Below are 26,493 nucleotides of genomic sequence, written 5' to 3' on the forward strand. Positions count from 1 at the left end.
AGACTGGTTACCATGGGCCTCTAAATCACCTCTATACCTTGATTTGAGTCCAGAACCTCTTGTGGTGTTTGGTCTTTAAACAGAAAGCCTGCACTTGCTTGGTATGAAGGCTGTTCACAGGGGAGTTTCCCACTCTAAGGAGTACAGGGACTCCCCTCCAGCCCTCTCTGGTCCTCCTCGGACATGGCAGGCAGTGGCCCTTGGTTTTGGCTGCACCATGAGGCAGGTGGGATCTTAGTTCCTAATCAGGGATCAGATGGAGGCCTCAGCAGTAGAAGCAGAGTCTTAACCACTGGACCACTGGTAAGTCCCACACTATTGTAAAAAGTAAGGTGGTTTTAACAACAAGTGTGTTCTTGTTTTCTGTCTCAACAGTTTGCCTTTATTTTCTGTTTTGGCTGAACCACAAGGCTTTTGGGATCTGTTCCCCAACCAGGGATCAAACCCAGGCTCCAGCAGCCAAAGTGCAGAGTCCTAACTACTGGACCACAGGAAGTCCCAGTCTGCTTCTGGGTGACTTTCAGGTGGGGACCTTCCTGGCCAACAGTAGACAAAGGCACAGTGTGGGGGTGGATGCAGAAGAAATGTCCACAGGCACACGTGAACATCTCTGTCCAAGTGCGCTAGCGCAGCAAGTCTTAAACAGCCCCGGGCTTTAAAATGGTGAGGTGGCACTCCGTGATCGTCTTGGGCCTGGATCAGTGGCCGAAGCTCGTGTCCGTGGAGGCGGCAGCTACAACGCTGACACCGCCTGCGTCTTCACAGTCTGCTTTTGCCGAGTGGTCACTCAGTCCATCTGCTGGAGCGAGAGAGGAGGAGCTGGGGTGGGCCAGGGTCGCAGACCAGGACCCCACACCGGGGCCTCCAGGCCCACACTCAGCACCCGAGCGGCTCTACCGAGAGGTTCTGTTGCAGCCCTGCAGGGTCTGGAAGCTCTTAGAAAAGGCTTCTCTCCTTCCACCAGTTAGCCTGGTTTGACGCCAAGTTGGTGCCACCCTCTGGTTGTAAATGCCTATGTAACTTCAGAGCCACGCACAGAGAATGCCTTCAAGGCTCATCAGTACATAGTGAAAGAAAGGGTCAGATACCTGAGCAGTGCTGCCGACACATAAAACTCCACTCACCAGTATCTTCAAGTTTACAGACAAGGTATGTCTACTTCCCTTCCAGCTGGTCTGTGAAACCAGACTTTCTAATACCCTGGTTGGAGGACAAATGGTGTGGTTTTTAACCCCCTTTCGACCTCTCACCCAAGGTAAAGCATGTTTTTAATTTAAACTATACCAGTCCATCCTAAAGGAAATCAGCCCTGAATATTCATTGGAAGGACTGATACTGGAACTCCAGTACTTTGGCCACCTGATGTGAAGAGCTGACTAATTTGAAAAGACCCTAATGCTGGGAAAGATTGAAGGTGGGAGGAGAAGGGAGCAACAGAAGATGAGATGGTTGGATGGCATCATGGACTCAATGGACATGAGTTTGAGTAAACTCTGGAAGTTGGTGATGGACAGGGAGGCCTGGCGTGCTGCAGTCCACAGGGTTGCTAAGAGTCGGATACGACTGAGCGACTGAACTGAACTGATGCTCATTTGTGAAAAGGTGGAGCTGAGAGCAGACCAGGGAAGCCCAGCTTGGCACATCGCTTGTGCTTGCCCTTCCCCCATACTCCCACCTCCCAAGAGCCTGTGACAGCAGCCACCTCAGAAACAAGGCATTCACCACAACCATCTCCTCCATGACTCCCGCAGTGAGGATCCTAGAGCTCAGGGAGGGGGCAGGTAGGGGGAAGGGAGACCAAGGCTGGGCTCATCCACCACTGGGTCTTACATTTCGGACTAAGTTCCTCACGTAGGCGAGGAGGTTCTGGTTGATGAAGGTCACCGTTGTGTGGAAGACATCTCGGAGCAAGGCTGGCGAGTGGTCGGCTATCTTTTTGGCCAAGAGCATGGTGAGCAGGAGCTGGGTCTTCTCGTGGTCCATGTCAGGAGGGCAGGTTTGCATGAGCTGTTCCAGCGCAGCCGCCAGGCACTGCCTCCTGTCCTGCGCACGTGGAAGCGGGGTGTGGTTACCCACCCAGGGCTGGGGCCAGCACACGGGTGCAGGGAGAGGCCTCCGTGAACCCCTGGACCCCAGAGGACCTTCCGCACTAACAGTGAGGTGGGCGCCAGGCGCCAGTGGCCTGGGAGCCACAATGGCCGGGAGGCTCCCTAAGTGGATGGCCTTCCCGGGGGCAGGAAGCTGACTGGCCGGGCCCGGCACGAGTGTGTTTCAGGCCCCGTTTTGGGAAGAGTCCTACTCGTGACACTGAGGGTGTTGTCTCCCAACTCCTGAGCCTGATTTGAGGTTCAGGTTTTCAGAGGCCGGGTGACAGTTCTTCTGGGAGACAATTCTCTAAGCTGATTCTCCCCCCAGCTTCTGTGGAAGCTCACGCTGGTCTGTCTGCCAGGAGGCAGAGGACAGACCTCAGTGGCCCCGTGGTTTCCCCACTCACCTCCTCCGACAGGCTCCTGACACTGAAGTGTGAGGCCAGGCCGGCCACCATCCCTGGGCGGATGCTGCCCTCCAGCCTGTCCCCAATCTGGGCGAGCTGCCGGGCGACTTCGCGGACTGCCTCCTCCTGACGCTCAGAATCTAACGTCCAGACGAGGCAGATTGAGGTGACGCCTGCTCACACCCTCCCCCGGGGCCCCCACAACTACTAGGGCGACTAGAGCAGCGAAGCGCTCACACGCGGCGAATAGCCGTCGTCCAGCAAGCGGCAGTGATCTGTCGCCCCAGCCGCTGTCCCTGGGTCTGCTCCAACGCACAGCGCCCCCCAACTCCGCACTTCCTTCCTAGTGCTCTGAGCTCCCCCTACCAGAAGAGAAGGTTCTGGGCTCGGGCATTTTCGGCTGTGGGGCTGACTCCCAGCCACACAGCCCAGAGCTCAGTGGGTGCAGGACAGGCAAGTGCACACTCAGAGGGGCAGGCGCTGCGTCCCTCCTGCCCCACACGGCCCAGTGAGATGCTTGGACCTGGAGACATGCATGTAGTCCCCTCCTGCCCCCAGAATCCCCCACGTGCCCGCCCTCTGCTCGGGGATAAGCCACGACCTCTGACCTGGACTACTTGGTTGACAAGACCACTCACCCCCAAGATGCCACTGCAGCCTGGCCCCCCTCTGGTTTGCTCCAGCTGCCGCCACCTCCCCCAGTGCCCCCTCGGCCTCCCCATCCAGCCGAGTGAACACGGCCAGGCCTGTCCTGCGCTTTACTGCCAAACATCAGGTTCCTGACCCACAGGCCAGTTTCCTACCTGAGGGCCCTGCCCTGTGCCTCCAGCAAGGCTCTGAAGTCTAAGGGTGGGGTGGTGAGAGGGGGGGGGCCCCAGGGATAGCAAAGCTCCTCCTGCCCCCACACCTTCCTACTCTGTCCCCAAGGGGGCCCTGGCTGGTGGGGACCTCTTAAGAGGTGGCTCCAAGCCAGGCCTCCTGGGAACAGGCTGACTCACAACTTGAAAAGGCTCCCTGGGGAGTTCCCAAGGGGCTCCCGGCGGCCTCCGTGGAGGCAGCACTGTGGTAAAAGCTGAAGCTGGGGGAACAGCCCGGCCCCAGGCACGAGCCCGGGGTCCCCACTGCCTGGTGACCGTGGAGGTCGGCATGGCTGTAGCACACAGATGTGAATCCATGGGGGACATTGATGCCCAGAGTCCTCCGGAAGCTTAGTGGGTTTTCACCGATCAGACTCCAAGAGGCCTGTTCCACTGGACATGGGGGGCCGAGCCTGAAGGCCCCAGGGCCGAGGAGGCTGGCCAGTGCCTACCTGTCTCCGCTTCCGCTGCCAAGGGGAAGTGGCTGCAGCGGTTGCCGTCCGTCTGCAGCTCGTCATCATGGAACAGGTGCCCAGGCAGCTCGTGACCCAGCGCCTCCAGCTCCCTCTGGAAGCAGGAGTGGGGGCAGCTCTGCAGGAAGCCCAGCAGCAGCAGGCTCGTGGTGCGCTCGTCCCCAGGGCTGGGGCCGTTGCTAACCTGCGAGGAGAGGACTGTGGGAATGTGGTCCTGGGCTGGCCTCACTGGTCCAAGGCCTGAGCACCCTCTAGGCAGGCAGGGGCCAGTGCGCAGAGCCTCCCTCCTGCAGACATCGAGAAAGGCTCCAACCGTGCAAGAGGTGATCCAGCTGCTGCCTCCAGGGGAGGCACGGGTCGGGGCCACCCCTGCTCGCCTCCGCTCCCATCGTCTCCTGGGCCCAGGATGGCGCTGTGCTAAAGCAGATTTTCAGCACACCTGGGCACTGGTGACCACAAACACCACCTGCCTCTGAGCAGGCCTGGCCACCCTCAGGTGGGTAAGCCCCTGCCGGGCCCACAAACAGCACGGGACAGGCGGGATGCTACAACCAGAAGAGCATGTGCGGGCAGGGCTGGGGTGAGAGGGCGTCTGGAGAGGCCAGGAACGCCTAGCTCACAGCCTGGGCCGGGAGGGCCAAGGGGAGAAAGTAAAGATCCTAGTAAAATGTACTCCTGAGTCTTTAATATTTTTCATTAGAAAAGATTAGAAAAATACTCTGATTAATCAGAGGGACTTCCCTGGTGCCCCAGTAGCTAAGACTCTAAGCTTCCAGAGCAGGGGGTCCAGCTTGGGTTCAATCTGGGCAAGGAACTAGATCCCACATGCCTCAACTAAAAACCTCCTCGCGTGCTACAACAACAAAGATCAGTGCAGCAAGTGTGAAAAGGGAGGGAAAAAAAATCAGAACGCTTAGAGGACAGTTTTTAGAGGGCAAAGTGTTTTAAATAAAATGCATACGTATTGCTATGCAGCCTCTACTTCTCCAGAATTCGTCCTAAAAGGGGAAATGCACCTAACAGCTCTACTAAATCTTCACAGGGAGGCCAGGCAGCATGGCAGCTGAGAGACTGCCGAAGGTGCTCCCTCTACCTCAGGAGGCGTCCTGCTCGGGGGAGGAGGGGGCTGTGGCAGCTGGACTGCATCCCCCAGAACCTGAGAGCAGGACCTAACTGGGAAAGGGGGGGTCTTTGCAGATGTCATGCTGAGGCCAGGTCATCCTGATTCGGGGCTCTATTCTTGGACAGGGCTGAGGGACAGCCGGTGGGGATATGGCCACGTGAGTAACTTAATGCTGCTGAGCTGAGCGCTTAACAAAGGTGAAAAATCAGAAAAATCTGTAAGAGGATGAAAATTCTGACGGCAGGGAGAAAGAGGAAGCTGAAGGATGTCTCCCCACAAACCCAACTATGGGGCACTCCCGTGTCGAGGGAAAAGGGGAAAGCAAACCCCGGGAGCGAGTCTCTGCATCCCCCTCACCCTGAGGCCATTGAGGTAAGCCGCACAGGGGCAGCTCCCCGAAACCCTCCTGCCTGAGTGGCTCCTGACCCGCCAGGCTGGGAAGCATAAGGCCCCGTGCCTGGCACAGCGCTGCTCCAGAAGCTCCCACCAAGCACACCTCCTCCCCAGTGCTGTCCGCTCAGATTCAGAAAGCTGGCCCAAGCTCACAAGTCACCAGGAGGGCCCCAGACCTGCAGCCGCACCCGAAGGGCTGGAGGGGATGTAGAGGGAGGGCCCGGGGGGAGGGGGCGCCCCAAGACACCACACAAGCCACGGTGGGAAGGAGATGGATGAGAGCTCCTGATTGGCTCGGCTGCAGCTTCCCTTCTGAACCCTAAACCTGCTCAAGGACCCTACATCCTTGAACCCATCTTGCATTCCAGGATCGACCAGGCACAGGCAGTGAGCAGACAGGGGCTTGTGTGCTCCAGTTACCCCAGGCCCGCCCCACCCCCGCCATGACCACCGCATCATCTGACCTTCAAATCCATGGCCTAAGCTTCACGGGCTCCGGCTCACAGGATTCCGGGTGGACGGCCTGGAAGAGGACATGCAGGGTGGGCGTGGAGCCCCGCAGGGGATAACGGAGTCATCTGGGCCCTGGCTCCCCTCATCTGCATCCCGGGCCACACACCTGAGTTTCCTCGTAACTGAGACCAAGACCACCCCCCACCTCAGGTCCAGCCTCCCACCCTGAGCTCACTGGTCAGGCAGGCAGGGCCATCTGGCTCCCAGACAGTTTCTAAGTGAACACTCAGAGCACTGGGCTCCCTCCACGAGCAATTCCTAGACATTTCCACAGATCTGTCCCACTGCAGACCCTACCCGGCTGCCGGCCCCAAGGCACCGTGGCTGCACGGCAAGGTGTGTAACAGGAGGAGAAAGAATGTCTACCTGACAGTCACGGAAGACTAAGGCTTTGGGATGGCGTCAATTCCACACTAAACAACTGCATAGGTGAAAGCTCATCAGACCAAATCTTAGAAGATTATGCCCCCGACGTGGAAAATATAGAAGACTGAGAGCTCTGTGTGCATCGTAGAAACACCCAAACAGAGTAACAAGTGTCTGCAGATCAGTCTCAACAGAACAACCCGTTTTAAAATGTATGCACAGCATACTCTGTTTATACACAGTATTAGGCTAAACCCAATGAATCGCTGCTTTGTAGGGCAAAGTCAAACTTGGCAATTCCATATGGTTCCTACATACACAGGAGGTTAAAAACAGAAAAGAAAACCAGTTCACCTCCAGGAGACAGGAGCAGAAGATGTAAGAGGTGGCAAGTATACACAGAAGAACTATACAAAAAAGATCTTAATGACCCAGATAACCACGATCCTGGAGCGTGAAGTCAAGGGGACCTTAGGAAGCATCATCATGAACAAAGCTAGTGGAGGTGATGGAATTCCAGCTGAGCTATTTCAAATCCTAAAAGATGCTGCTGTTAAAGCGTTGCACTCAATATGCCAGCAAATTTGGAAAACTCAGCAGTGGCCACAGGACTGGAAAAGGTCAGTTTTCATTCCAATCCCAAAGAAAGGCAATGCCAAAGAATCTTCAAACTACCACACAATTGCACTCATCTCACACGATAGCAAAGTAATGCTCAAAATTCTCCAAGCCAGGCTTCAACAGTACCTGAACTGAGAACTTCCAGATGTTCAAGCTGGACTTAGAAAAGGCAAAGGAACCAGAGATCAAACTGCCAACATCCACTGGATCATCGAAAAAGCAAGAGAATTCCAGAAAAATATCTGCTTCATTGATTATGTTAAAGCCGTTGACTGTGTGGATCACAAAAAACTGTGGAAAATTCTTAAAGAGGTGGGAATAACAGACCATCTCACCTGCCTCCTGAGAAACCTGTATGCAGGGCAAGAAATAATAGTTAGAACTGGACATGGAACAACGGACTGGTTCCAAATTGAGAAAGGAGTATGTCAAGGCTGTATATTATTACCCTGCTTATTTAACTTATATGCAGAGTACATCATGCGAAACACCGGGCTGAATGAAGCACTAGCTGGAATCAATACTGCAGGGAGAAATATCAATAACCTTGGATATGCAGATGACACCACCCTTATGGCAGAAAGCAAAGAGGAAATAAAAGAGCCTCTTGATGAAGGTGAAAGAAAATGAAAAAGCTGGCTGAAAATTCAACATTCAAAAAACAAAGATCACAGCATCTGGTCCTTCATGGGAAACAGACGGGGAAATGATGGAAACAGTGAGCGACTTTATTTTCTTGGGCTCCAAAATCACTGCAGATGGTGACTGCAGCCATGAAATTAAAAGATGTTTGCTCCTTGGAAGAAAAGCTATGACTAACCTGCTGCTGCTGCTGCTAAGTCGCTTCAATCGTGTCCGACTGTGTCTGACCCCACAGACAGCAACCCACCAGGCTCCGCCGTCTCTGGGATTCTCCAGGCAAGAACACTGGAGTGGGTTGCCATTTCCTTCTCCAATGCATGAAAGTGAAAAGTGAAAGTGAAGTCGCTCAGTCATGTCTGACTCCGCAACCCCACGGACTGCAGCCTACCAGGCTCCTCTGTCCATGGGATTCTCCAGGCAAGAGTACTGGAGTGGGGTGCCATTGCCTTCTCTGATGACCAACCTAGACAGCATACTAAAAAGCAGAGACATAATTTTGCTGACAAAGGTCCATCTAGCCAAAGCTATGATTTTTCCAGTCATCATGTATGGATGTAAGAGCTGGACCATAAAGAAAGCTGAGCGCCGAAGAATTGATGCTTTTGAACTGTGGTATTGGAGAAGACTCTTGAGAGTCCCTTGGACTGCAAGGAGATCCAACCAGTCAATCCTAAAGGAAATCAGTCCTGAATATTCATTGGAAGAACTGATGCTAAAGCTGAAGCTCCAATACTTTGGCCACCTGATGTGAAGAGCCAACTCCTTAGAAAAGACCCTGATGCTGGGAAAGATTGAGGGCAGGAGGAGAAGGGGATGACAGAGGATGAGATGGTTGGATGGCATCACTGTCACAAGGGATATGAGTTTGAGCCAGCTCCAGGAGATGGTGAAGGACAGGGAGGCCTGGCGTGCTGCAGTCCATGGGGTCGCAAAGAGTTGGACACGACTGAGCGACTGAACAACAACACAAGGTCACAAGATCACCTTCCGTCTGGAAATTTTCACCAGGAACCTTGGGCTGAACTCTGCCACCCTGAGGGCAGAAGACAGGTGAAGCAGTGTGCGGGGTCCACCACCTGCAGCTCCCCTAAACGTGTGGGACTTGTCTGGAGCAAAGCAAGCCCGGGCAGGGGACCAGGGACACTGATCAGACACTCACACGTGGCAGACAAAGGAGGGGGCAGGTCTGTGCGGCAGCCGTGGAGAGAGCTGGGGGCCTGCTGGCCAGGGCCACCTATGTGATGGCCAGCCTGGCTGCACGTCACAGGCAGGAACAAAAATTAGGGAGCTGTCAGTGATCGTGTCTGGACTGTCCCAGAGAGCAGTCTGACTTGACCTCCCTGGGCTGGTCACTCTGTGTGAGTGGGTGACTGGTCACTGTGGGTGAGGACTGGGCCGGCTGCTCCGCCACCATCCACTTGTATGTTCACTCTGGTCATCTCAGGTTCCCTGGCCTGCAGGAGGCAACCTTCCTTTCCATCACAGTAGGCGGGGACCCTTGGCCCAGACTGGCTTTCCCGAGAGGCTCTACAGGCTTCGCTCCCTAAAAGGCAGCTCAGTTCTGAGACAAGTGGCATATCACAGCGGCTCACACAAGCACCATTCAGAGATAGGACGTTCCCAGGAAAGTTCTTGTTTTGTCAAATTATACTACATCCCAGTAAAAAGAACAAGGGACAGTAGTGCAAATGTCCACGACGGGTGAGCGGACAGCACTGTGCCCATCACAGTGAGCTTCACTCAGCCTCAGAAAGAGGGAAATCCTGGCACCTGCTGCACGCGGGACCCTGAGGACGCTGTGCCAAGTGACAGGAGGCAGACCCCAAGGGCAGACCCCAAGTGGCCGGCGGCCCGGGTGGTAAGACGCAGGGTTCTGGACGGGACGGTGGGGGTGGGGGGTCTCACTGCAGGTGGACGTACATTTTCCCCCACATACAAAAAACAGGGAAACTGTGGCAACATGGAGGAACGCTGAGACGTCACACCGAATGAAACAAGCCAGACACAGGAAGACACACACGGCCCGGCTCCACTTACACGAGCAATCATGTCCGTTTCTAGAGAATTACTAATTCCTTAGTCATGCTACTGAGCTGCACACATAAAATGATTATATGTATAATTTTGCATCTGTTCCACCACAATCAAAAATGTTTGAAAAAAACTTCCTTTTGAACCTATGCAAGCAACAGTTTGTTGTTATTTAGTTCCTAAGTCATGTCTGACTGCTTGAAACGCCGTGGACAGTAGCCCGCCAGGCTCCTCTGTCTTTAGGGATTCCCCAGGCAAGAATACTGGAGTGGGTTGCCATTTCCTCCTCCAGGAGATCTTCCCAACTCACGAATCAAACCCAGGTCTCCTGTATTGCAGGTGGGTTCTTCACTGTTGAGCCACCACACAAAATGAGGAAACTTAATTCTATCGGGGGGAACCAGATGTCAGTTCCATCTAACAGATGTGTATGGGCTACAGAGAGTTTCAGAAAGAGAAAGGTTCCTCATGTGTCTAGGGAACAAACGCCATCTCAGCACCACTGCAAGCGCACCACCAGGTCCCGCCGTGGCCTCGCCCCCTGCTGCCTCCAGAAGAGCCCGGAGCCCTCCCGCAGCCCCAGGTGCAGCTCTGAGCTCCTGAAGCCCGTTTGTGCAGCAGCACTAGTTCCAAGTGCCCGGTATAACCACTGGCATGAGCCTCGGAGTCTGTCCTCTACTGCGGACACACACCGAACAGCCCTGAGTCGCTTCCAGAGGGCAGGGCCTGCCAGCAGTGACTCACAGACTTCTCCAACAAGAGCAGACGGGAGAGGGTCAGAGTCTCTTGTGATCTGTGTTCCCCTGAGAATAAACAGATTATGGACAGCGACGGCGTCCCCACGGAGCACAGAGTTTCTGCAACACTCACATGTGTGTTACATTTTCCTGTAAACTAGACCAAGGAAGCGTGAGCCAGCACCTCTTCAGACAGCTGCTCTTCCCACAATAACATGTCAAACAAAGCTGATTACATAATCGCTCTTTTTAGAAGATGAATGGCCTGTGGGATTCTCTGGGAAGTCTCAATGACAGTTGTAGGTGTAAAACATATCCTGAAAACAACGTTTTTCCTCTCAATTCAGGGTCCAACCTCCAGAAGCACCATCAGAGCCCACCTGGTCATTTACGACGGGGTCAGGGAAGCCTGCGGAACAGGGCACGGTTGTCAGTGAACTAAGAACCCCTTAGCTCCTCATAAGTGACGAACCTTTGTTCTTGGTGGGACTGTTTTTCCCTTTAGAACATAAAGCATCAAAAATTATCATTTTAGGGCTTCCCAGGCGGTGCAGTGGTTAGGATTCCATGCTTCCAACACAGGGCGCCCAGGCTCAAGCCCTGATCTGGAAACTAATTTCCCGCAAGCTATGCGGTGAGGCCAAAAATCCAAAAACAAACAAACCAAGCAAACTTTCACAGCTTCTTTTCAGTCTCAGACATTTAAGGGATTTGCAACATTATGAAACCACGTTGTCACTAAAAGCTCTGTCCTGTAACGCACTGTGTTAAAAACGTTAACAAGCAACGTGCACTGATACGTCCAAACATACCAACAATATTGTAAAATTTTCTCCAGTTTTACTTTCTAACACAGAAAATAGATAAAACCTGGTTAATCAAAAGCTTTTCAGGGTCCTCAGTCATTTTTGTGTGTAAGTCTTAGAGACCAAAAGGTTGGGGGGAGGAACTAGACCTTTCCCTTGAAAATAAAAGCATATCTATTAACACAACAGTTTTCTCTGCCATCCATTTTAATTAAGAGACTTAACCAAAGTGACTGACTCTTTCACAGAGAATCAGGTGACTAGGTCTCACACAGTTCAGATGTCACTTCCCAGCCACACACATCCTGAGCTTCCCCCAGGCGCACACACACTCAGTGATGCCAGCCAACGACAAAGCCCTGCTGAGAACACTGAAAACACTTAAAATACACCTGGTACCCAATGCTTTTGGATCCTGTCTTATTTAGAAATCGCCTGGGTGTACAATGATTGCCATCATTAATTCAGTGTTCATGCTATAATCTGGAATACTGTTAGAAACACTGTCAGAATTCTATTCAGTTTAGGTGAAAACAAATTTACATTTCTCGTAACCTTAAACACTAAGAATAGTATCAGTTGATTTGAGAAGGAAACCTATAGAAGTTTGCAGGGGGTGGGGGGTGGGGCAGAGAGGAACCAATTAGCATATAATATACAATTTACTAGTATAGTGAATATTGATTACTACATGTAATCAATATTAAGTATTGATTTATCAGTAATATTGATAAATCAGAGAAAACACAGCTTTTTAAAATCCAAAATTAATTTATTCTCATTTGCCAAAGATTTACCTTAACTATGTGAACCTGTACTCTTTTTATATTGAGATATAGTTGATATACAGTATTATATAAGTTACAGGTATGCAACATAGTATCCACAGTTTTTAAAGGTTATACGGCTTCATAATTACTATAAGATACTATGTTCCTGTGGTGTGCGGCACTGCCCTTTGAGCTCACGTATTCTACACTCAGTTGTTTATCTCTTAACCCCCTAACCCCACCGTGCCCCGCCTTCCCTCTCCCCACTGGCAGTGGTTTAGTTGCTAAGTCTTGTCCAACTCTTGTGACCCTGTGGACCGTAGCCTGCCCAGCTCCTCTGTCCATGGGTTTCTATAGGTGAGAGTACTGGAGTGGGCTGCCATTTCCTTCTCCAGGGGATCTTCCTGACCCAGGAATCAAACCTGGGTCTCCCACCTTGTAGGCAGATTCTTTACCATCTGAGCCACCAGGGAAGCCCACTCCCCACTGGTAACCACTGGCTTGTTTTCTGTATCTGTGAGTGTTTGTGAACATATGTTCTTAAAACATTTCTGAGTTTGTTTTGGTGTATTTTTAATTTTTTGAAAGTCTAATGTATTTAAACTATTAGAAATGAGATTTCCTCATTTCATGGAAATTTTAGATAAATTTGACTTACATAAGCATATTTATTTAGGTCCAAAAGCCAACGAGGACATAGTTCTTCCAATTTAAGATACTTCACAACCAAACTCCTCAGTGATGAAAAAAATGCTTCCCACATTTACACGCCAAGAGGCAAAGGTCTTTCTGAATAGCAGACACACAGACAGCACCCAGCTTCGGTCCCACAAGTTCAGCGCCAAGTCAAGAGCAAACACAGAAACACCAAGGCTCACGCGTCCAGATGCGAGGACTGGTTCCCTGTGGTGGCACAAAATTATGAACTGAGCTCAAAAGACCAAGGACACAAACCGCCGTCTGACCACCCGGATTCTCTGTCCTCTCGTGCTCGACACAGAGCAGACCTTCCACGTCTCGCACAAGGACACGGTCAGCAAGACCACCAGTGGAGAAACCTGTCCACGCGCGCAAACCTGAAACCCAGCCAAACACTGTCTGGACAGAGCTGTTCCACTGGCCTGAGACACGGCCTCTGGGGCCAAGTCCACCAGGCACGCTTTTGGGGATGGCTCCAAAACTGCCAACACAGAAAGCGCAAAACCATGATTTCCCCACAAATATAGAATAATAAAATGAAATATGTCCAAGATTTTATTTAGTTCATTAATTAACGAAGAAACCAGTAAGATGATTCAGCCAGTTTCTGAAAACATGGGTTTGTATGGCAGCTGCCAGTTCCACTCAGATCACCTGTGCCAGTCCTTCCCCTGAAGCGAGTGAATGGAAGCGAGCGGGAGCCCAGCCCAGCGCCCGCGTGAGCTCCTTCTGACGACTCACCCGGGACACACTGGGGCCCCACTTCCACCACGCACCGCCTGGACTCGCCGGAGTGTGGGACGCCAATCTCTGCCTCTTCTGTGCTGGGCTTCCCGCCTTCAGGCTTCCCCACAGACCCCACCGCTTGCTCACCTGCTCCCCTACTTGGTCCCCGCTCCATCTTAAAGGACCACTGGTTTTCAACCCTGGCTGCACACACTGGAATCAACAGAGAGGCTGTAAGACATCCCAATTAGATAAGAGCTCACATGTGGAAACGCCCAACGAATCCACTAAAACAGCCCAGCAAGTAACAAGTGAGTTCACCAACATTGCAGGACACAGACCGTGTACGCCCACTGTACTTGTGTGTGCCAGCGATTAGCATCCGAAAGAGAAACAGAACTAGGATGGCAGCGAGAAAAGTTAAATACTCTGGAACACTTGTTGGACAGAAGAAGCGTAAGAGCTGTACCCTGAAAAGTGCACACGCTTTTCGTTGCAGAAAAGCACAGATCCAAATAAGCGGGCTCATTCCGGTCCACAAGCTGGAAGAACACCCATGGACTCAACAGGATCCCCGCAAGCTCCCACCAGGCTTTTTCACAGAAAGAGAGAAATGGTTCCTCTTTCATTAGGAAATGCAAGGGGCACAGAATAGCCAATGAGAAAAAGAACAAAGCTGGTAGACTCACTCCCCAACTTCAAGACATATGACTGAGTGACAGGGATCGAGACCGTGTGGTACCGGCAGTGGCGCAGAAGTGACAGTCCAGACACAAAGCCTAATGCCTGCGGCGCATCCACCTCTGACCAAGGGGTCAAGAGCCGCGTAAGGAACAGGCTCCTCGGCGAACGGTACTGAGACACCTGGGAGCAAAAGCATCAGTTGAGGCCCCTCCCTCGTATTATACACAAAATCTACCTCAGCATAGATCATAGAAGAGAACAAAGACATAAAACTTTACGGCCTTGGATGAGGCAGTGATTTCTTAGATACGACACCATATGAGAGAAGAACAAGCCATACAAAGAGAAAAATAGATAAACTGAACTTGATAATTAAACCTTTGCGCTTCAAAGGACATAAGCAATGAAAAGACAATCCAGATAGGGGGAAAAAAATGCTTGCAAGTAATTCATCAGACAAGGGACTAGTACTCAAATATATATAAAGAATTCTTGTAACAACAAAAACACATTTCAATTGCAAACTGGGTGAAAGATTTTAACAGGATCCAAAGACATACAGATGGTCAACAGCTAAGCTGCTGAGTCACTTCAGTCGTGTCCGACTCTGTGTGACCCCACTACAAAAATGCTAATCAAACCGCAATGAAGGGGAATTTCCTGGTGGTTAGGGCTCCCTGGTCAGGGAACTAAAATCTTTACTAAAAGCCAAGCATAAAGTGCAAAGGAAGGGAGGGAGGAAGTAAGAAAAGAAAGAAAAGTGAATGCGGAGATTCACTTTCACATCCACGAGGGCTGGAATCGAAAGCTGACAGCAAGAGGCAGCAAAGACGCGGCTCAGCCGGGACCCCACATCACATGCACAGATCTCCGGGGGGCAGGGCAGGTGTGGAAAAGAGTGCAGACGCTTTGAAGTTTTGCAGCTCCTCAAAACGTTAGGCTTCCCTGGTGGCGCAGACAGTGAACAGTCTGCCTGCAACGCAGGAGACCCGCGTTTGATCCCGGGGTCGGGAAGACTCTTCACTCTTTCCAAAATGTTAAGAGTTATCACATGACCCAGAAATTCCACTCCTAGCTACGTATACACACAACACAAATGAAGACGCACGCCCACATGAACGTTTGTCACGACGCCATCCAAAATAACCAAAAGTCTAATGTCGATCAACTGTTGAATGGATAAGGAAAATGTAGCAGATCCATAAAATAGAGTATTATTTGACCATAAAAATGGGAGTGAATTTCTCATACAGGCTGCAACATGGATGAACTCTGAAACATGAGGCTGAGTGAAAAAAATCTAGTCACAGAAAACCAGAGTTCATTCCTGGAATGATTCATGGTATGATTCCATTGATGTGAACGTCCCAGAACTGGTGAATCCACAGAGGAAAAAGTGTTGCCTGGGGCTGTGGGGATGAAGGGACTGGGGGTAACCGATGATGTGCCTGGTTTCTTCTGGGGCTGTTGAGACATTCTAAAATTAGACTGTGGTGATGGTTGCACAACTTTGCAAATACACTGGAAACCACTTCGAGTTTGCAAATTTTATAGCATAGGAAATATCTCAAAAAAGTAGTTTTAGAAAAACGCAGCATGAAGGAGGGGACAGTGAGATAAGTGGGGGAGCCACCCCACACACAGGCCCTGGAAGTGCAACTCCCCCACCCCACCAGGTGCTCCAAGTCCAGTGTCCATGTCTCCCGCTGCCCTGCCCTCCCTGGCCCCAGAGAGATGCGTGCACAGGGCGGGGGGGGGCAAGATGACCCGTGGGGGCCAGGTGTCCTGAAGCCCCCCTGGGGCGTCAAGGTTGACCTCTGCAATAACTACTCTCCCCTTAGAGCCACAGAAAAGCAAAGGGATGCCTCCATGGCCTTCTGGTGAGCAGGAGCCCTGGACCCAGAAGAGGCCTCTCCTCACGTGTGGCAGCTTGCTCCTGGCTGCCACCTCCCTCCCCAAGAACAGAAGGTTTTCGTGCACCTGAAGGTCACCAGCCCCTCTTAACCCTGCTGCGTTTGACTCAGAGGGCACTGGTTCCCTCCCCTGCCCAAGTTGACAGGACACTTGCAGGCAGAGGGTGACTGCAAACGAGCCACTTCCTTGCCATCTAAGTGGGTGGCTTCCAGGACGCTGGGCACTGTACACAAGAGCCAATGAGAACTCAATTTTCACACAACCTCCAGAAGTGGTTGCTCTGTGGTCCATCCAGGTGCTCACGTTTGCTATTCATGGGCAACTTTCCCAATCAGTCCAGCACAGCAGGAAGAAAAGAGGAAGGAAACACATCAGGAAAAGGAGGAAAGGAAGGAGGGAAGAGCTGGGTTCCGGGTGGGGGTTGGGGACCGGGAGGCCAGGACAGTTGTTGGAGAACAGCCCCAACAAGGGTCCAGGGTCCAGGCACCAGCCCAATGCTTTCCCCACCCCCACAGCTGCCAGCAGGGAGGGGTGCGCAGAAAGGCAGGGCCCTGCCCACATCCCACCACCCCCCACCCCATCCCCGTCTCTAACAGGTCGAGGTACCAGGCAAGGCAGCATGGGGAACCCAGGCAGGCCACTCCAACCAGAAGAGCTGGACTCTGAGGTCACAGGCTTGGATCAGTGTGTGTGTGTGGCACTGTGAACTCTGTCACAGCTGCCATCTCCAGGCTTGTCCTCAGGTGAGCACTCACGTGACCTCTGGGGGCCCAGCCAGGTGAGCACTGGAGGTCCAGTGGGGCAGGCACTCCACGCCCGCACTCCCTCCACCCGACACCCACCACCAGAGATGCAGCCACAGGAGCACTGGCCACAGCTCTGGAGCAAGGCTTCTGAGGGTCCACTGCCCAGAGGCAGTGTCCCAGAACCCCAGCACAGCACTCGGTCCGGGATCAGGACCCAGGCCCTCTCCCTGCAACAGGCAAAAAACAGCAGCAATATCGCTCACCACCTCCAGCGCTGCCAGGACCCTGGCCCTGGGAGGCCGGTCACCCTCATCGTTCCTCCTCCGTGCTGGGGCTCCCTGGCGGGCCATTCTCCTCTGCAATGAGTGGGACCTCCAGTCCTGGGTCTGGGAAAGCCTGGGAGCAGAGCCCCCTCCCCAGCACCTCAGAGTCCATCTCAGATGGACTGACTCAAGACAACAGTAACCCAGTCCCTGTTCGGGTAGCTCTTTGCTCCAGAGCCTGCATATCCCCGAGTCCCAAGGTCGCCATTCCCACCACACAGCACGGGGTCCGCGCAGCCCCCCGAGCCCCGCCCAGAGACGACCGACCCTTCCAGGCCGCCCCTCTGGCCACCCCATCCGCTTCTCCCGGTGCCTTCCTAGAGCCACCTCGATCTCGGCAGCCGGCGGGCTCCTCCCACCCTCCCCCGGCTCGACCACAGACTCTCTTCCAGGACTAGGGGGCCCGGGTTCAGGCTCTGCCCAGAGATGGCAGGGACGCAGGTCCAAGAGCGCCCCCTTCCCGACCCACCCGGGCCCCGACGGCGGGACCGAGATTGGAACCACTTGCCCCCGCAGAGGCCGCCGAGGAGGCCTGGGCAGCAGACAGACCAGCAGATAGGGCACAGCCGTGGAGGGAGGGGGGAGTCGCCCGGAAACGTCTCCGTGGTGAGGCCCCCTCAGTGAAGACCATCCCTCCGGGTGACGAGCACCCTCCCCGTGAGGGCTCTCCTACCCCGGCAGCGCAGGGCGTCCCGCGCCCGGCCTGCCGGCCGAGGTCTCGCCCTCCCGGGGTTTCCGGTCATTATTTCACTCCATAAACCTACCTTCACCGCCCGCAGCACGTCCAGTGCGGCGCGAGCCGGGGAGGCGCCTGGACCCGCGGCCGCCCCACGCGGAAGGAACAGCAGGACGGAGCGTGGGGTCGGGAGAGGGGAGCCAGGGGGCCGGGGGCGCAGACGGCAGGCGATACTCACCTCCACCGCAGAGCGAGGCGGCCGGACAGCAGCGCGACGTAGCGCACCGGGCGCGCGCGGGAAAAGACCACGTCCCGGGGGCGGGGCGCGCAGCCGCCGTGAGCCCATTTCCTGTAGTTCCCGCCCCGCCCACACCGGCCACGGCCCCAACCCATCATCATTCCCCAAAGAGCTCCGCGGCCCCGCCCCGCCTCCAGGCCCCGCCCCGCCCCGCCCCCCGGTGCCAGGAGGCTTAGTGCCGAGAAGCAGGAACAGAGGCCGAGAGGGACCAGGGCAGTCGCTAGACAGGAACTCAGGAATAGAAACCAAACTTGACAAACAAAAAGACAGGAAGGAAATATAACCAGAAACCATCGAATGCTTACAGTAAAGTTACAAAGTCACTGGATTTTCCTCTTTGTACTTTCCACTTTTTCTTAAATGACTTGTGGCCCCAATTTTACAATGAATGAAAGCTATGTAACAAAGGTCACATAATGGAGCAGGTTTCAAATGTAGGCCGTGTTATCCACGTCCCAGCTTGGCTTCTCTATCAGAGCTGCGTATCCAAGTGGTTAAAGTATACACAGCAAGTAATTCTTTAAAATGGAGCTCCTGGCAGCCAACACAAGAGAGACAGAGGGACAGATTTCACATCCTACAAGCAAAGGACAAAGTTGCCAATTTCCACTGCACAGGAGACCGGCTTTATCTCACACCTAACTTTAAAGAAACTCTCTGACTTTTATGTGCACCTGTGAAGGAAGTGTGAACAGGGACGATCTAGGAAATCTGAACAAGGGCACGTTCATGACAATCAACACAGGACTGTGTGAAGGGACAACAGCACAAGCCACCCGTTGGGGCCCCAGCTCAGCACTCTCTCCCCGCAGTGGCTGGAAACAGACCCCAGTACCTGCCGCTGAGGCCGCCTGCATAAGCCATTAGCCACCCCAACCGCCACCTCCACTACATTCTAGGGCAACAAATGCATTGCCAGTACGCCATGGGGTCCAGCCAGGCCCAATCATGTTCCCTAAAAGCTGCTCCCGGGCTTTCACTGCAGTTTTGTCAGGAGTATAACTTCTAACCAGTGCATACAACCAGTCGTCCTTCAAGCCTCAGCACCAGCTCGCACTCACCCGTTCTGAGTGACGGACAGACGACATGCCTCTCGGTCTCCTTACCCAGGCTTCTGACTGTGACTTCACTTTCAAAAAAGTGTACTAACCCCTGTGTACTGATGCAGGGAATGTCAGTTGGTGCAGACACTATGGAAATTCCTCCAAAAATTAAGAACAGAACTACTATATGATCTAGCAATTCTGCATCTGGGTATTTATCCAAAACAATGAAATCACTATCCTGAAGAGCTATCTGTACCTCTACATTCACTGTAGCATTATTTACAATAGCCAAGGTACAGGGATAACCTCAATGTCCAAGGGCTGATAAACCAGTAACGAAGATGTGTGTGTGTGTGTGTGTGTGTGTGTGTGTGTGTGTGTGTATATATATGGAATACTGTTCAGCCATAAATGGGAGTTCCTGCTCTTTGCAAGAATGTGGATGGACCGTAAGGGCATTATGCTTAGTGAGATAAGTCAGAGAAAAACAAATGCTGTGTGATCTCACTTACATGTGGAATCTAAAAACACCTGAACTCAGATAAGAAAACAGACTGGTGGTTTCCAGAGGCAGGGTGGGTGTGAGTGGTATATGGTGAAGGGGGTCGAAAGACACAAACTTCCAGTTATAAAACAAATACGTCCCGGGAATGAAATGTTCTGCGTGGGGACCGGTTAACACTGCTGTGTTGTGTACATGAAAGTTGCTGAGACAGTAGACCTTACAGGTTTTCATCCAGAGAAAAAAAAATTTCAGGATGTGAGGTGATGGATGTTAACTAGACTAATTGGTGATCAATTTGTAATGTGTACAAATATCAAGCTGTTATGTGGGTGGCCAGGAGTCAGAAGCAAGGGTTAGAAGGTGATCCAGGCACAGGGCGCTGGGTTCTGAAGGGACAGGAAGAGGAGAGAGACACAGGGACGTCCCCTACCTTCCTCCTGAGCTGCTTCCACCATGGAGCCTGGGCTGGGCAGACAAGCCAAGGGCCCTGGGAGCCTGCAGGGCTGAGGTTGGGACTCTGAGGGGCCATGCACACGGTTGCTGCTGTTTTGATGGGCTCGTGTCCCTTGAAACCTGGGAAGTGAGGCCTGACTTCCCGAAAACAAATGTCTTTGGGGTGGGGGCTCTAGACGGCAGCGGGGCTCATGCCCCACCCCTGGGTGCCCCTCCCAAGATGCCCCTGTCCTGCCTCTAGGGATCCCAGACACCACTTGCTCACACCTGGCACCCAGCTGACTCCTAATCTGTGGGGCCAAGCCGTCCTCCATTTCTGCCACAGCAGCGCTTCACTGCAGGGATCAGGACTGACAGTCAGTTCCTGCAGGTTGGGCCCTCTCAGCTCTTGACCATCAACCAGACCAGCAGAGTCTGGGAGAGCACTTTCCGGAACCAGGGCCCTCCAGGGTCCTCCTCTATGCTCCCTGCCCTGCTCTGAGGGGCCACTGTGGGAGGCCAGGGAGTGGAGGCTGAGGGCGAGTGGCTGATTGGAAGGGGCCACTACCCCGTCCATGGAGAAAGGTCTGGGGCTGGGAGGGGGTGGACCAGCTCCCAACCTCCAAGGTGCTTTCCCACCAAGACAGAGTCGAGGCTCTGGATCTTGAAGGACAGGCAGCAGAGTCAGGAGAGAGGACCGTAGTGCAAATCCTGCTGGTGGAGACGGGGAGGAGAGCTGCCGGCCCTGGAGTGGGCAAAGCTCCAGCCAACAACCAACATTAACTAGGGAGGCCTCCACTCTGGGAACCAGAGCAGAGTCACCTCCACAGGACTGCCTGGTGCCTGAGAAAACTCCATCGTGACCCTCCGGGCTCCGTGGCCTGGCTACAGTCAGAACAGACTCCAGCGAAGAGCCCAGGTGACACCAGCGGGCGCCTAGTTGTTCCGACACGTCTTTTCACCCCTCACCCTCCCACCCAGCTTTTCCACCAACAGAGGTGAGCCTCCTCCCACCACCCCACCCCAGGGCCCCTGGGCGACGCTGGAGGAGCGGCTGTCCTCAGCCTGGACAAAGAGCTCGGGGCAGAAGGCCCTGTTCCTCTGCCCACTCCTTCCAGACCTGCGGCAGAGGAGGGAGTGGAGGTTGTTGGGGGTGGGGATGCTGGGGGCTGTTGAGACATGGCAGCCTGGCCCCACTGGACGCCCACTAGTAGGGGGGCCCGCAGGGGCTTTAATGGGGGAGTCCTGCCCCGAGGGTGTGCATTTGCTTATTGAGTGGGAAAGAGATCCTCTTCCACACAGAAGGAGAAATAGCACCTGCCTTTAGCCCTGCCACTTCCTCCCTGCTCCCCCTCCTTCCGGCCAAGGACATGGTCACCACCAACAGGCCTCATCCTTGTTTACCTCTGCGACCCTCCCTAGGAGGGTGAGGACACCTGGCTCTTCTGGAGGCCTCTTTCGGACATCTCCCCACTGGAGAACCTGGCAGCCCAGGCTTCTCTCCGGAGCTTCCAGGAAGGGGGATGGAGGCCTTCTGGGGGTCCCCTCCAGCTGACTGTGGAAGGCCCAGCATCATCCAGCCTCACGGTCTCCTGGTGGTGGCCCCTCGGAACGTCCTGGGACGCTGTCTGTGCAGAGCAGTAAACTAAGTTCCTGGGATGAAACAGAGATTCAGGCCAACATTTGAAATCATCACGAAGAAACTGCAACTCTGCGGGCTCTACAGACCATGTGAGGTAGCCCTGGGCTGGAGGGACCAGCTCCTCTGTCCTCCTGGGTCTCCGACCTTTCAAGAACATCAAGTCATGCCAGGTGAGGCATCTGCAAGATGCAGGAGCCTCAGCCCTTCAGGGCCTCTGGGGACTAGTCTCCAGGAACAAGGCTGTGCACTGTTGGGGTAAGGTCCTTGGCTTGGATCCCATCCAGCCCGGTCCCACCCGAGAACCAGAACCTGGCTCTGAGAAGCCGCGTGGGGATGGGGTGGTGTGCGCTCCGGCCACTGTCTCCCTCTGTGTCTTCCTGGGAACAGGTGCCTCCTCAGGCCCACAGCATCTGGGGCTCCACTGCCAGGTGAAGTCTGGAGGTGGGGCTGCCACCAAACGCCACCTGCCAAGCCTGCAGCCACAGGCCATCTGGGAGCCACGCTGGAGGCCCATGTGTCCTGCCCTGGCCCAGCTAACAGGATGGAAGGCTTCCTCCCTCCTCACTGAGCATCCCACGGGGAGAGTCTCCTGGTCAGAGAGACAGCCCGTGTGTGCTTCCCACTTCCCACTGTAGCTCCTACGACAGGGCCGTGGGCACCAGGCTGTAGACAGACTCGGAGCCACAGATGAGGTGGGTCCTTGCAGGGGAACAGTAGCAGCTCCAGGCGGCTTGCCCTCTGCTGTCAGCCTGAAGCCACCACCGCCTCCTGCCATGCGGGCACCTATGAACCGCAGCCAACCCTGCCCGTCTCCAGCTCTAATCAAGGGCCCTGAGGAACCAAAGGGGGTCACCACGGCCCCTCCCCTGCAGGCACCGGCCCAACCCAGACCTCCTGCCCAGAACCTCGGGCTACGCTGACTCTTTTCTGCCCAACGCCCACACAGGGCCAGAGGCTCTGGGAAGCAGCTGCCTTGTTCAGTGCTGACCCACCCACTGCCACTGCGGAGGGCAGCCTGTGCCCTGGGGACTCACGGGGAGGAACGAGGCGCCACAACCCTGCAGTCAGCACACCAAGCAGTGCACAGGGGCCAGGATGTCAGGCCTCTCCCAGGCCCTGTGCCCCACATGCACTTGGGGAGGTCAACACATCTCAACGACTTAGGCCTGGGGGCTGCAGACCCTCCTGGCACTGGGCTGTGGGCCTCAGGGTCACCCTGACAAGGAGGACACTCTGCTGGCCCCGCTCTGAAGGGCAGCCTTGTACCCTCTGGTCGCTCCACACACCCGCTCAAGGGATTTCAGTGGGTGACCAAGACAGGATAATATGAACAAAAATAAAGCTGGCTGAAAAAGCACACAGGGTGCACTCTTCAAACCCACAGGCACGCTGCAGCCGTGTGGACACCATCCCTGAAGGGTGGTGCCTGGGGTCCTACCAACTTCAGGAGAGCGACTTAAGAAATACACTCTGCATTTCTTTTAGAAACTTTTATTGCGCATAAAATGGCCCATTCCCCTTTGTAGGTCAGTTGTTTTCTGTAAACTCCACTTTCTGCCCTACTGAAAAAAATCCTGCTCTTTGGAAAGATCGGGAATAGCCTCTCATTGCTGGTCAGGGCAGCTGGAGGATGGCTCCTGGGGCAAAGGCTGGAAGATGCCATCTGAGCAGGCTGGGCCCTTGGCCTTGGCATGGGCTCACTCACACCCAGCGCTGCAGAGGGAGACTTCCTGCGGCCCTGCCCACGTGGGGACGCGACAGGAGCCATGCGTTCCCAGAGCTGGAAACCACAGCAGCCTGTCAGCAGGCACTGTGACAACCTGCACACTAGTGGTTATGAAATGGAGCGTTCAGGAAAAGTGCTCTACTGGAGCCTGAAGGCGCAGCACCGCGCAAGGGAGCTGGGGAGCGTTTCCGAGCTTCTCTGCAGCTCTGGGCCTTCCCCATGTTGGCAGGCACAGTGCGCTTCTGCGGGGCGGTGCCGCGTCCCTTCTGGCTACTTCATAAACCCGTCCTTGTCCCGGGTGGGCAGGGGCTTGCGGGACAGGCCTGGCAGTCATGGTGCACCGGGTGGTGGGTGGGAAGGGCTGGCAAAGGCCACACAGGCGATGAATCCTGTCCCAAGCCCAGCTTTATCGGAAGGCTGGGGTTTAAAGATGGAATCTAGAACACCCTCTGCTCCCCTGTTAAGAAAGGAAAACAGAAATAGAGGCTCTGCTTCAACAAGCAGGAAGTGAGGGTCCAAGCCACAAGCCCCCTGGATTCCAGGGGGTGACGGATGACTGCTTTGGGACAGACTCAAGAAGAAGACAGTTCTCCGCTTCTTTGCAGTGAGAATGAATGTGTTCAAGTTGAGGCACGATGTGGTTCCCCAAGGACGTTCCGAGGCTGGTGTGGATGCCCCTCATCCTGCCTTTGCAGCTTCCCTTTCCAGCGTGTGGTCCTGCTCCACCAGGTGGGCTGGAGGGCCTCAGGACAGGCCGAGCTCCCCTGCAGACGGGCACGGCTGCTGCAGATTCTGACGGCTCTGGGAGCTGGACACGGTCAGCCCCTGGCCGAACCACAGCTCGAGCTGGCTCCATGGTGCTTCTCATTCCGTGCCTCCCCACAAAGAGGTGTGAGCAGGGGGCTGAGCAGAAGCTGCCGCGCGCGCGCGTGTGTGTGTGTGTGTGTGTGTGTGACTCCCCGACCACAGTCCCGTCTGCGTGCTGTCACCACAGCTCCGGTTGGTGGGTCCGGGCCTCACCAAGCAGGGTCCCTCATGCTGGTGCCGTGGCCTAAACCGTCTTCAGTCAATGTGGGAGATGAGACCTTGGCTCCAAAACGGAGAGAAACACGGGTCCTGTGGACCCGGGATTTCAACAGGGAGGATTCTGAGCAGTACCTGGCCAGCAGCCTGGCCTCTAGCAGCTCAAGTACATCCTTGATGAGTGAGCGGTGCAGACACGGACACCTGGGGCCAGGCACAGGGGATGGGAGCAGCGCACTGGGGCCCACACGGGTTCTCTCTGACAGGAGGGCTCCGGTCAGCCCCAGGAAGAAGGGGGTGATGAATGGAGGGCAGCGCGGTCAGCTGGGACCCAGCTCCATGCCCCGACCCGGGTGCCGGGGCATCAGGGTCCCAGTAAAGATACAAAAGTGAAGCTGCTTCAAGTATAAAAAAATAAGTTAATTGACAAAGAGGGTCCCCAGAGGCTGCATCTCCCAGGCTGTCAGCCTCGTTTGGTGCAAGCACAGGAACCAGGCGTGGAGGACGGCCTCCCACCCGCCGCGAGGCGTCCATGACAAGGCCAGCCTGCTGGCGGGGCCAGAACTTGGGGCCCCGCCCAACCCCAAAGTCAGTATTTTCCAGTGTTGAGAATTAAAAGCAAATGCAGCAGCCGCAGGGCACAGCCAGGAGGCCTGGGGTGTGGGCTGGGCTTCTCGTCCACTTCTGCGTGGTGCCAGGGGAGCGTGGTCACTGCGTCCTCCCAGGCACCTTCCCTGGGCACGCCCCCACACTCTCACGCTCTGGAGTGGGCGGGCAGGGGGCTTCCTCCAAGGAGGCTGAACCGCTGGACAACCAGCTTCACCCAGGGCTCCCCACAGCTCGGATGCCTGAACCCTTCTCAGAGCCACGTGGACCTGAATGCAAACTCCCCGGAGGCCCAGGCCCTCTCAGACCGGGGGTCTGGGAGGGGAATCTGGGCAGTGCGCAGACCGGCCAGGGCTGGGCTGGGCTCAGGACCAGTGCAGGCTGAAGCCCTTGGACAGCATGGCGGCCTCCAGGTCCTTGTCCTCCTCCTTCTCCCGCAACCGCTGCTCCTCCAGCAGGGCCACCAGGGCGTCTCTCTGCTCCACCACCTCCAGCATCTCGTTCAGGATCCTCTTCTCCTCCGCCAGCTCCTCCTCCGTCTTCAGGTGGTCTGGGCAGAACCACACAGGTGAGTCCTCCACAGGGCAGAGGCAGGGGGCCTGCCCCAACTGCCCCTACGCCCGCCCCGTGCCGCCTACCTTCCACCGCCATCCGCTCGCGGAGCTCCTGCTGCAGCCGGCTCTGCCGGTCCTCCAGCTCCAGCTCCCGAGCACTGGGGTTTGGGGGGGAAGGGAAACAAGGAGCTGACTGGTGGGGGTGGCACAGCCCTCGTCCCCCACACTAGGAGGGGCTGTGCTCCTGCTGCAACAGGCCCTGGGCCCACGCCCTCCTCCACCCCTGCCCGGGGAACTCACAAGATCATCAGCTCTGACTCGTAGCGCACCATGGCGTTCTTCTCCTGCACCAGCTTGAACCACTCCTGCATCAGCTTGGGGTCATCCTTCTTGCCCATGCCTGCCGAGAGAGGGCGTGTCAGGCCACAGAGCTGCTGTCTCCCGCCAAGGACTGTCACACGGGGACAAATGCGGAGGGCTGCCTGCCGCGCCCAGGCCAGGCCCAGGGTGCTTGGGGCCACAAGGGCGCCACGCTCCCCCCAGGGCAGCCTGCGCCTTCCTCTGTCCCCCTCGGCCAGCCCTCACCCCCCAGCGGCTCGCCTGGAGCCTCCTGCTGGACCGCTTGCTTTCTCCGGGGGAGGTTGTCAGTGCTCTGCCCTCTTTTTCTCTTTTCCATTCATTTCACATGCATTTGGGACTTGCTGGGTCCTAGGTCTGCTTTGAGGAGACCAGTCTAATGAAGAGGCAGATGGCAGACCGGAAGCACACTCAGACTTGCTTTCTGCACACTGAGTGAGGGGCCAGCATTTCGCTGTGGCCACTGACCCGAGGCCGCCTCATTTCTGACATCCTGACCAGGGAGGTGCCTCTCTCAACCTTGTGGCCCCTCAGGCTCCTGACAAGTGCTCCCCACACCCACTGCAATGGCAGCACGGTCCCAGGAGGCATGGGGGTGGGGGTCTCTCCCAGGGCAGGGCGACTACAGGTTCCCCACTCTGATCCAAGCCCAGCCACAGCTTCTGGGGCCGCAGCTGCTCACATTCAGCTGCCTGCACCCCCTCGGCCGA

The 26,493-nt window shown here is 55.1% G+C and overlaps 2 protein-coding genes across 27 annotated transcripts in view; both read right to left on the minus strand.

The window, feature by feature from the left end:
• Positions 1 to 353: 353 nt before the first annotated feature.
• Positions 354 to 19,611, minus strand: BID (BH3 interacting domain death agonist). Of its 9 annotated transcripts, none has more exons than XM_086402711.1 (7): positions 17,833 to 17,890; positions 16,859 to 16,951; positions 5,805 to 5,863; positions 3,804 to 4,008; positions 2,495 to 2,634; positions 1,831 to 2,043; positions 354 to 796 (listed from the first exon to the last, which is right to left on the minus strand). In XM_086402711.1, the coding sequence occupies exons 3-7, from the start codon at positions 5,814 to 5,816 to the stop codon at positions 788 to 790; spliced, it is 579 nt and encodes a 192-aa protein (XP_086258837.1). In that variant the 5' UTR covers positions 5,817 to 5,863; positions 16,859 to 16,951; positions 17,833 to 17,890; the 3' UTR covers positions 354 to 787. The 9 variants fall into 9 exon arrangements, with proteins under 9 accessions (XP_086258837.1, XP_086258833.1, XP_086258835.1 ...); XM_086402707.1 differs by having other exon boundaries at positions 354 to 799; XM_086402709.1 differs by lacking the exon at positions 16,859 to 16,951.
• Positions 19,612 to 22,992: 3,381 nt separating this feature from the next.
• The window catches only part of MICAL3 (microtubule associated monooxygenase, calponin and LIM domain containing 3), a 156,363-nt gene continuing 152,862 nt past the window's right edge, over positions 22,993 to 26,493 (minus strand). For 17 of the 18 annotated variants that reach the window (XM_086402650.1, XM_086402651.1, XM_086402667.1 and 14 more), the window contains 3 exons: positions 25,727 to 25,826; positions 25,511 to 25,584; positions 22,993 to 25,422 (listed from right to left, as the gene is read on the minus strand). In XM_086402650.1, coding sequence (XP_086258776.1) covers positions 25,238 to 25,422; positions 25,511 to 25,584; positions 25,727 to 25,826 — 359 coding nt within the window. In that variant the 3' untranslated portion in view covers positions 22,993 to 25,237. The remainder of the gene's footprint in view (positions 25,423 to 25,510; positions 25,585 to 25,726; positions 25,827 to 26,493) is intronic. The other variant, XM_086402668.1, reaches the window with a different exon arrangement.

The sequence above is a fragment of the Bos grunniens genome, chromosome 5 (genome assembly GCF_055505025.1).
Source record: "Bos grunniens cultivar Pamir isolate PY7600 chromosome 5, Bosgru_T2T1.0, whole genome shotgun sequence".
Classification (NCBI taxonomy): domain Eukaryota; kingdom Metazoa; phylum Chordata; class Mammalia; order Artiodactyla; family Bovidae; genus Bos; species Bos grunniens.

Coding starts and splice junctions, on each gene's coding strand:
- BID (XM_086402702.1), bottom strand. CDS start 18,186: ATGGTTTCTGGTTATATTTCCTTCCTGTCTTTTTGTTTGTCAAGTTTG. Junction 4,009..17,832: donor CGCCTCGCTCTGCGGTGGAG/GTGAGTATCGCC, acceptor CTCTCCTCGCAG/GTTAGCAACGGCCCCAGCCC. Junction 2,044..2,494: donor TCAGGAGCCTGTCGGAGGAG/GTGAGTGGGGAA, acceptor CCACGTGCGCAG/GACAGGAGGCAGTGCCTGGC.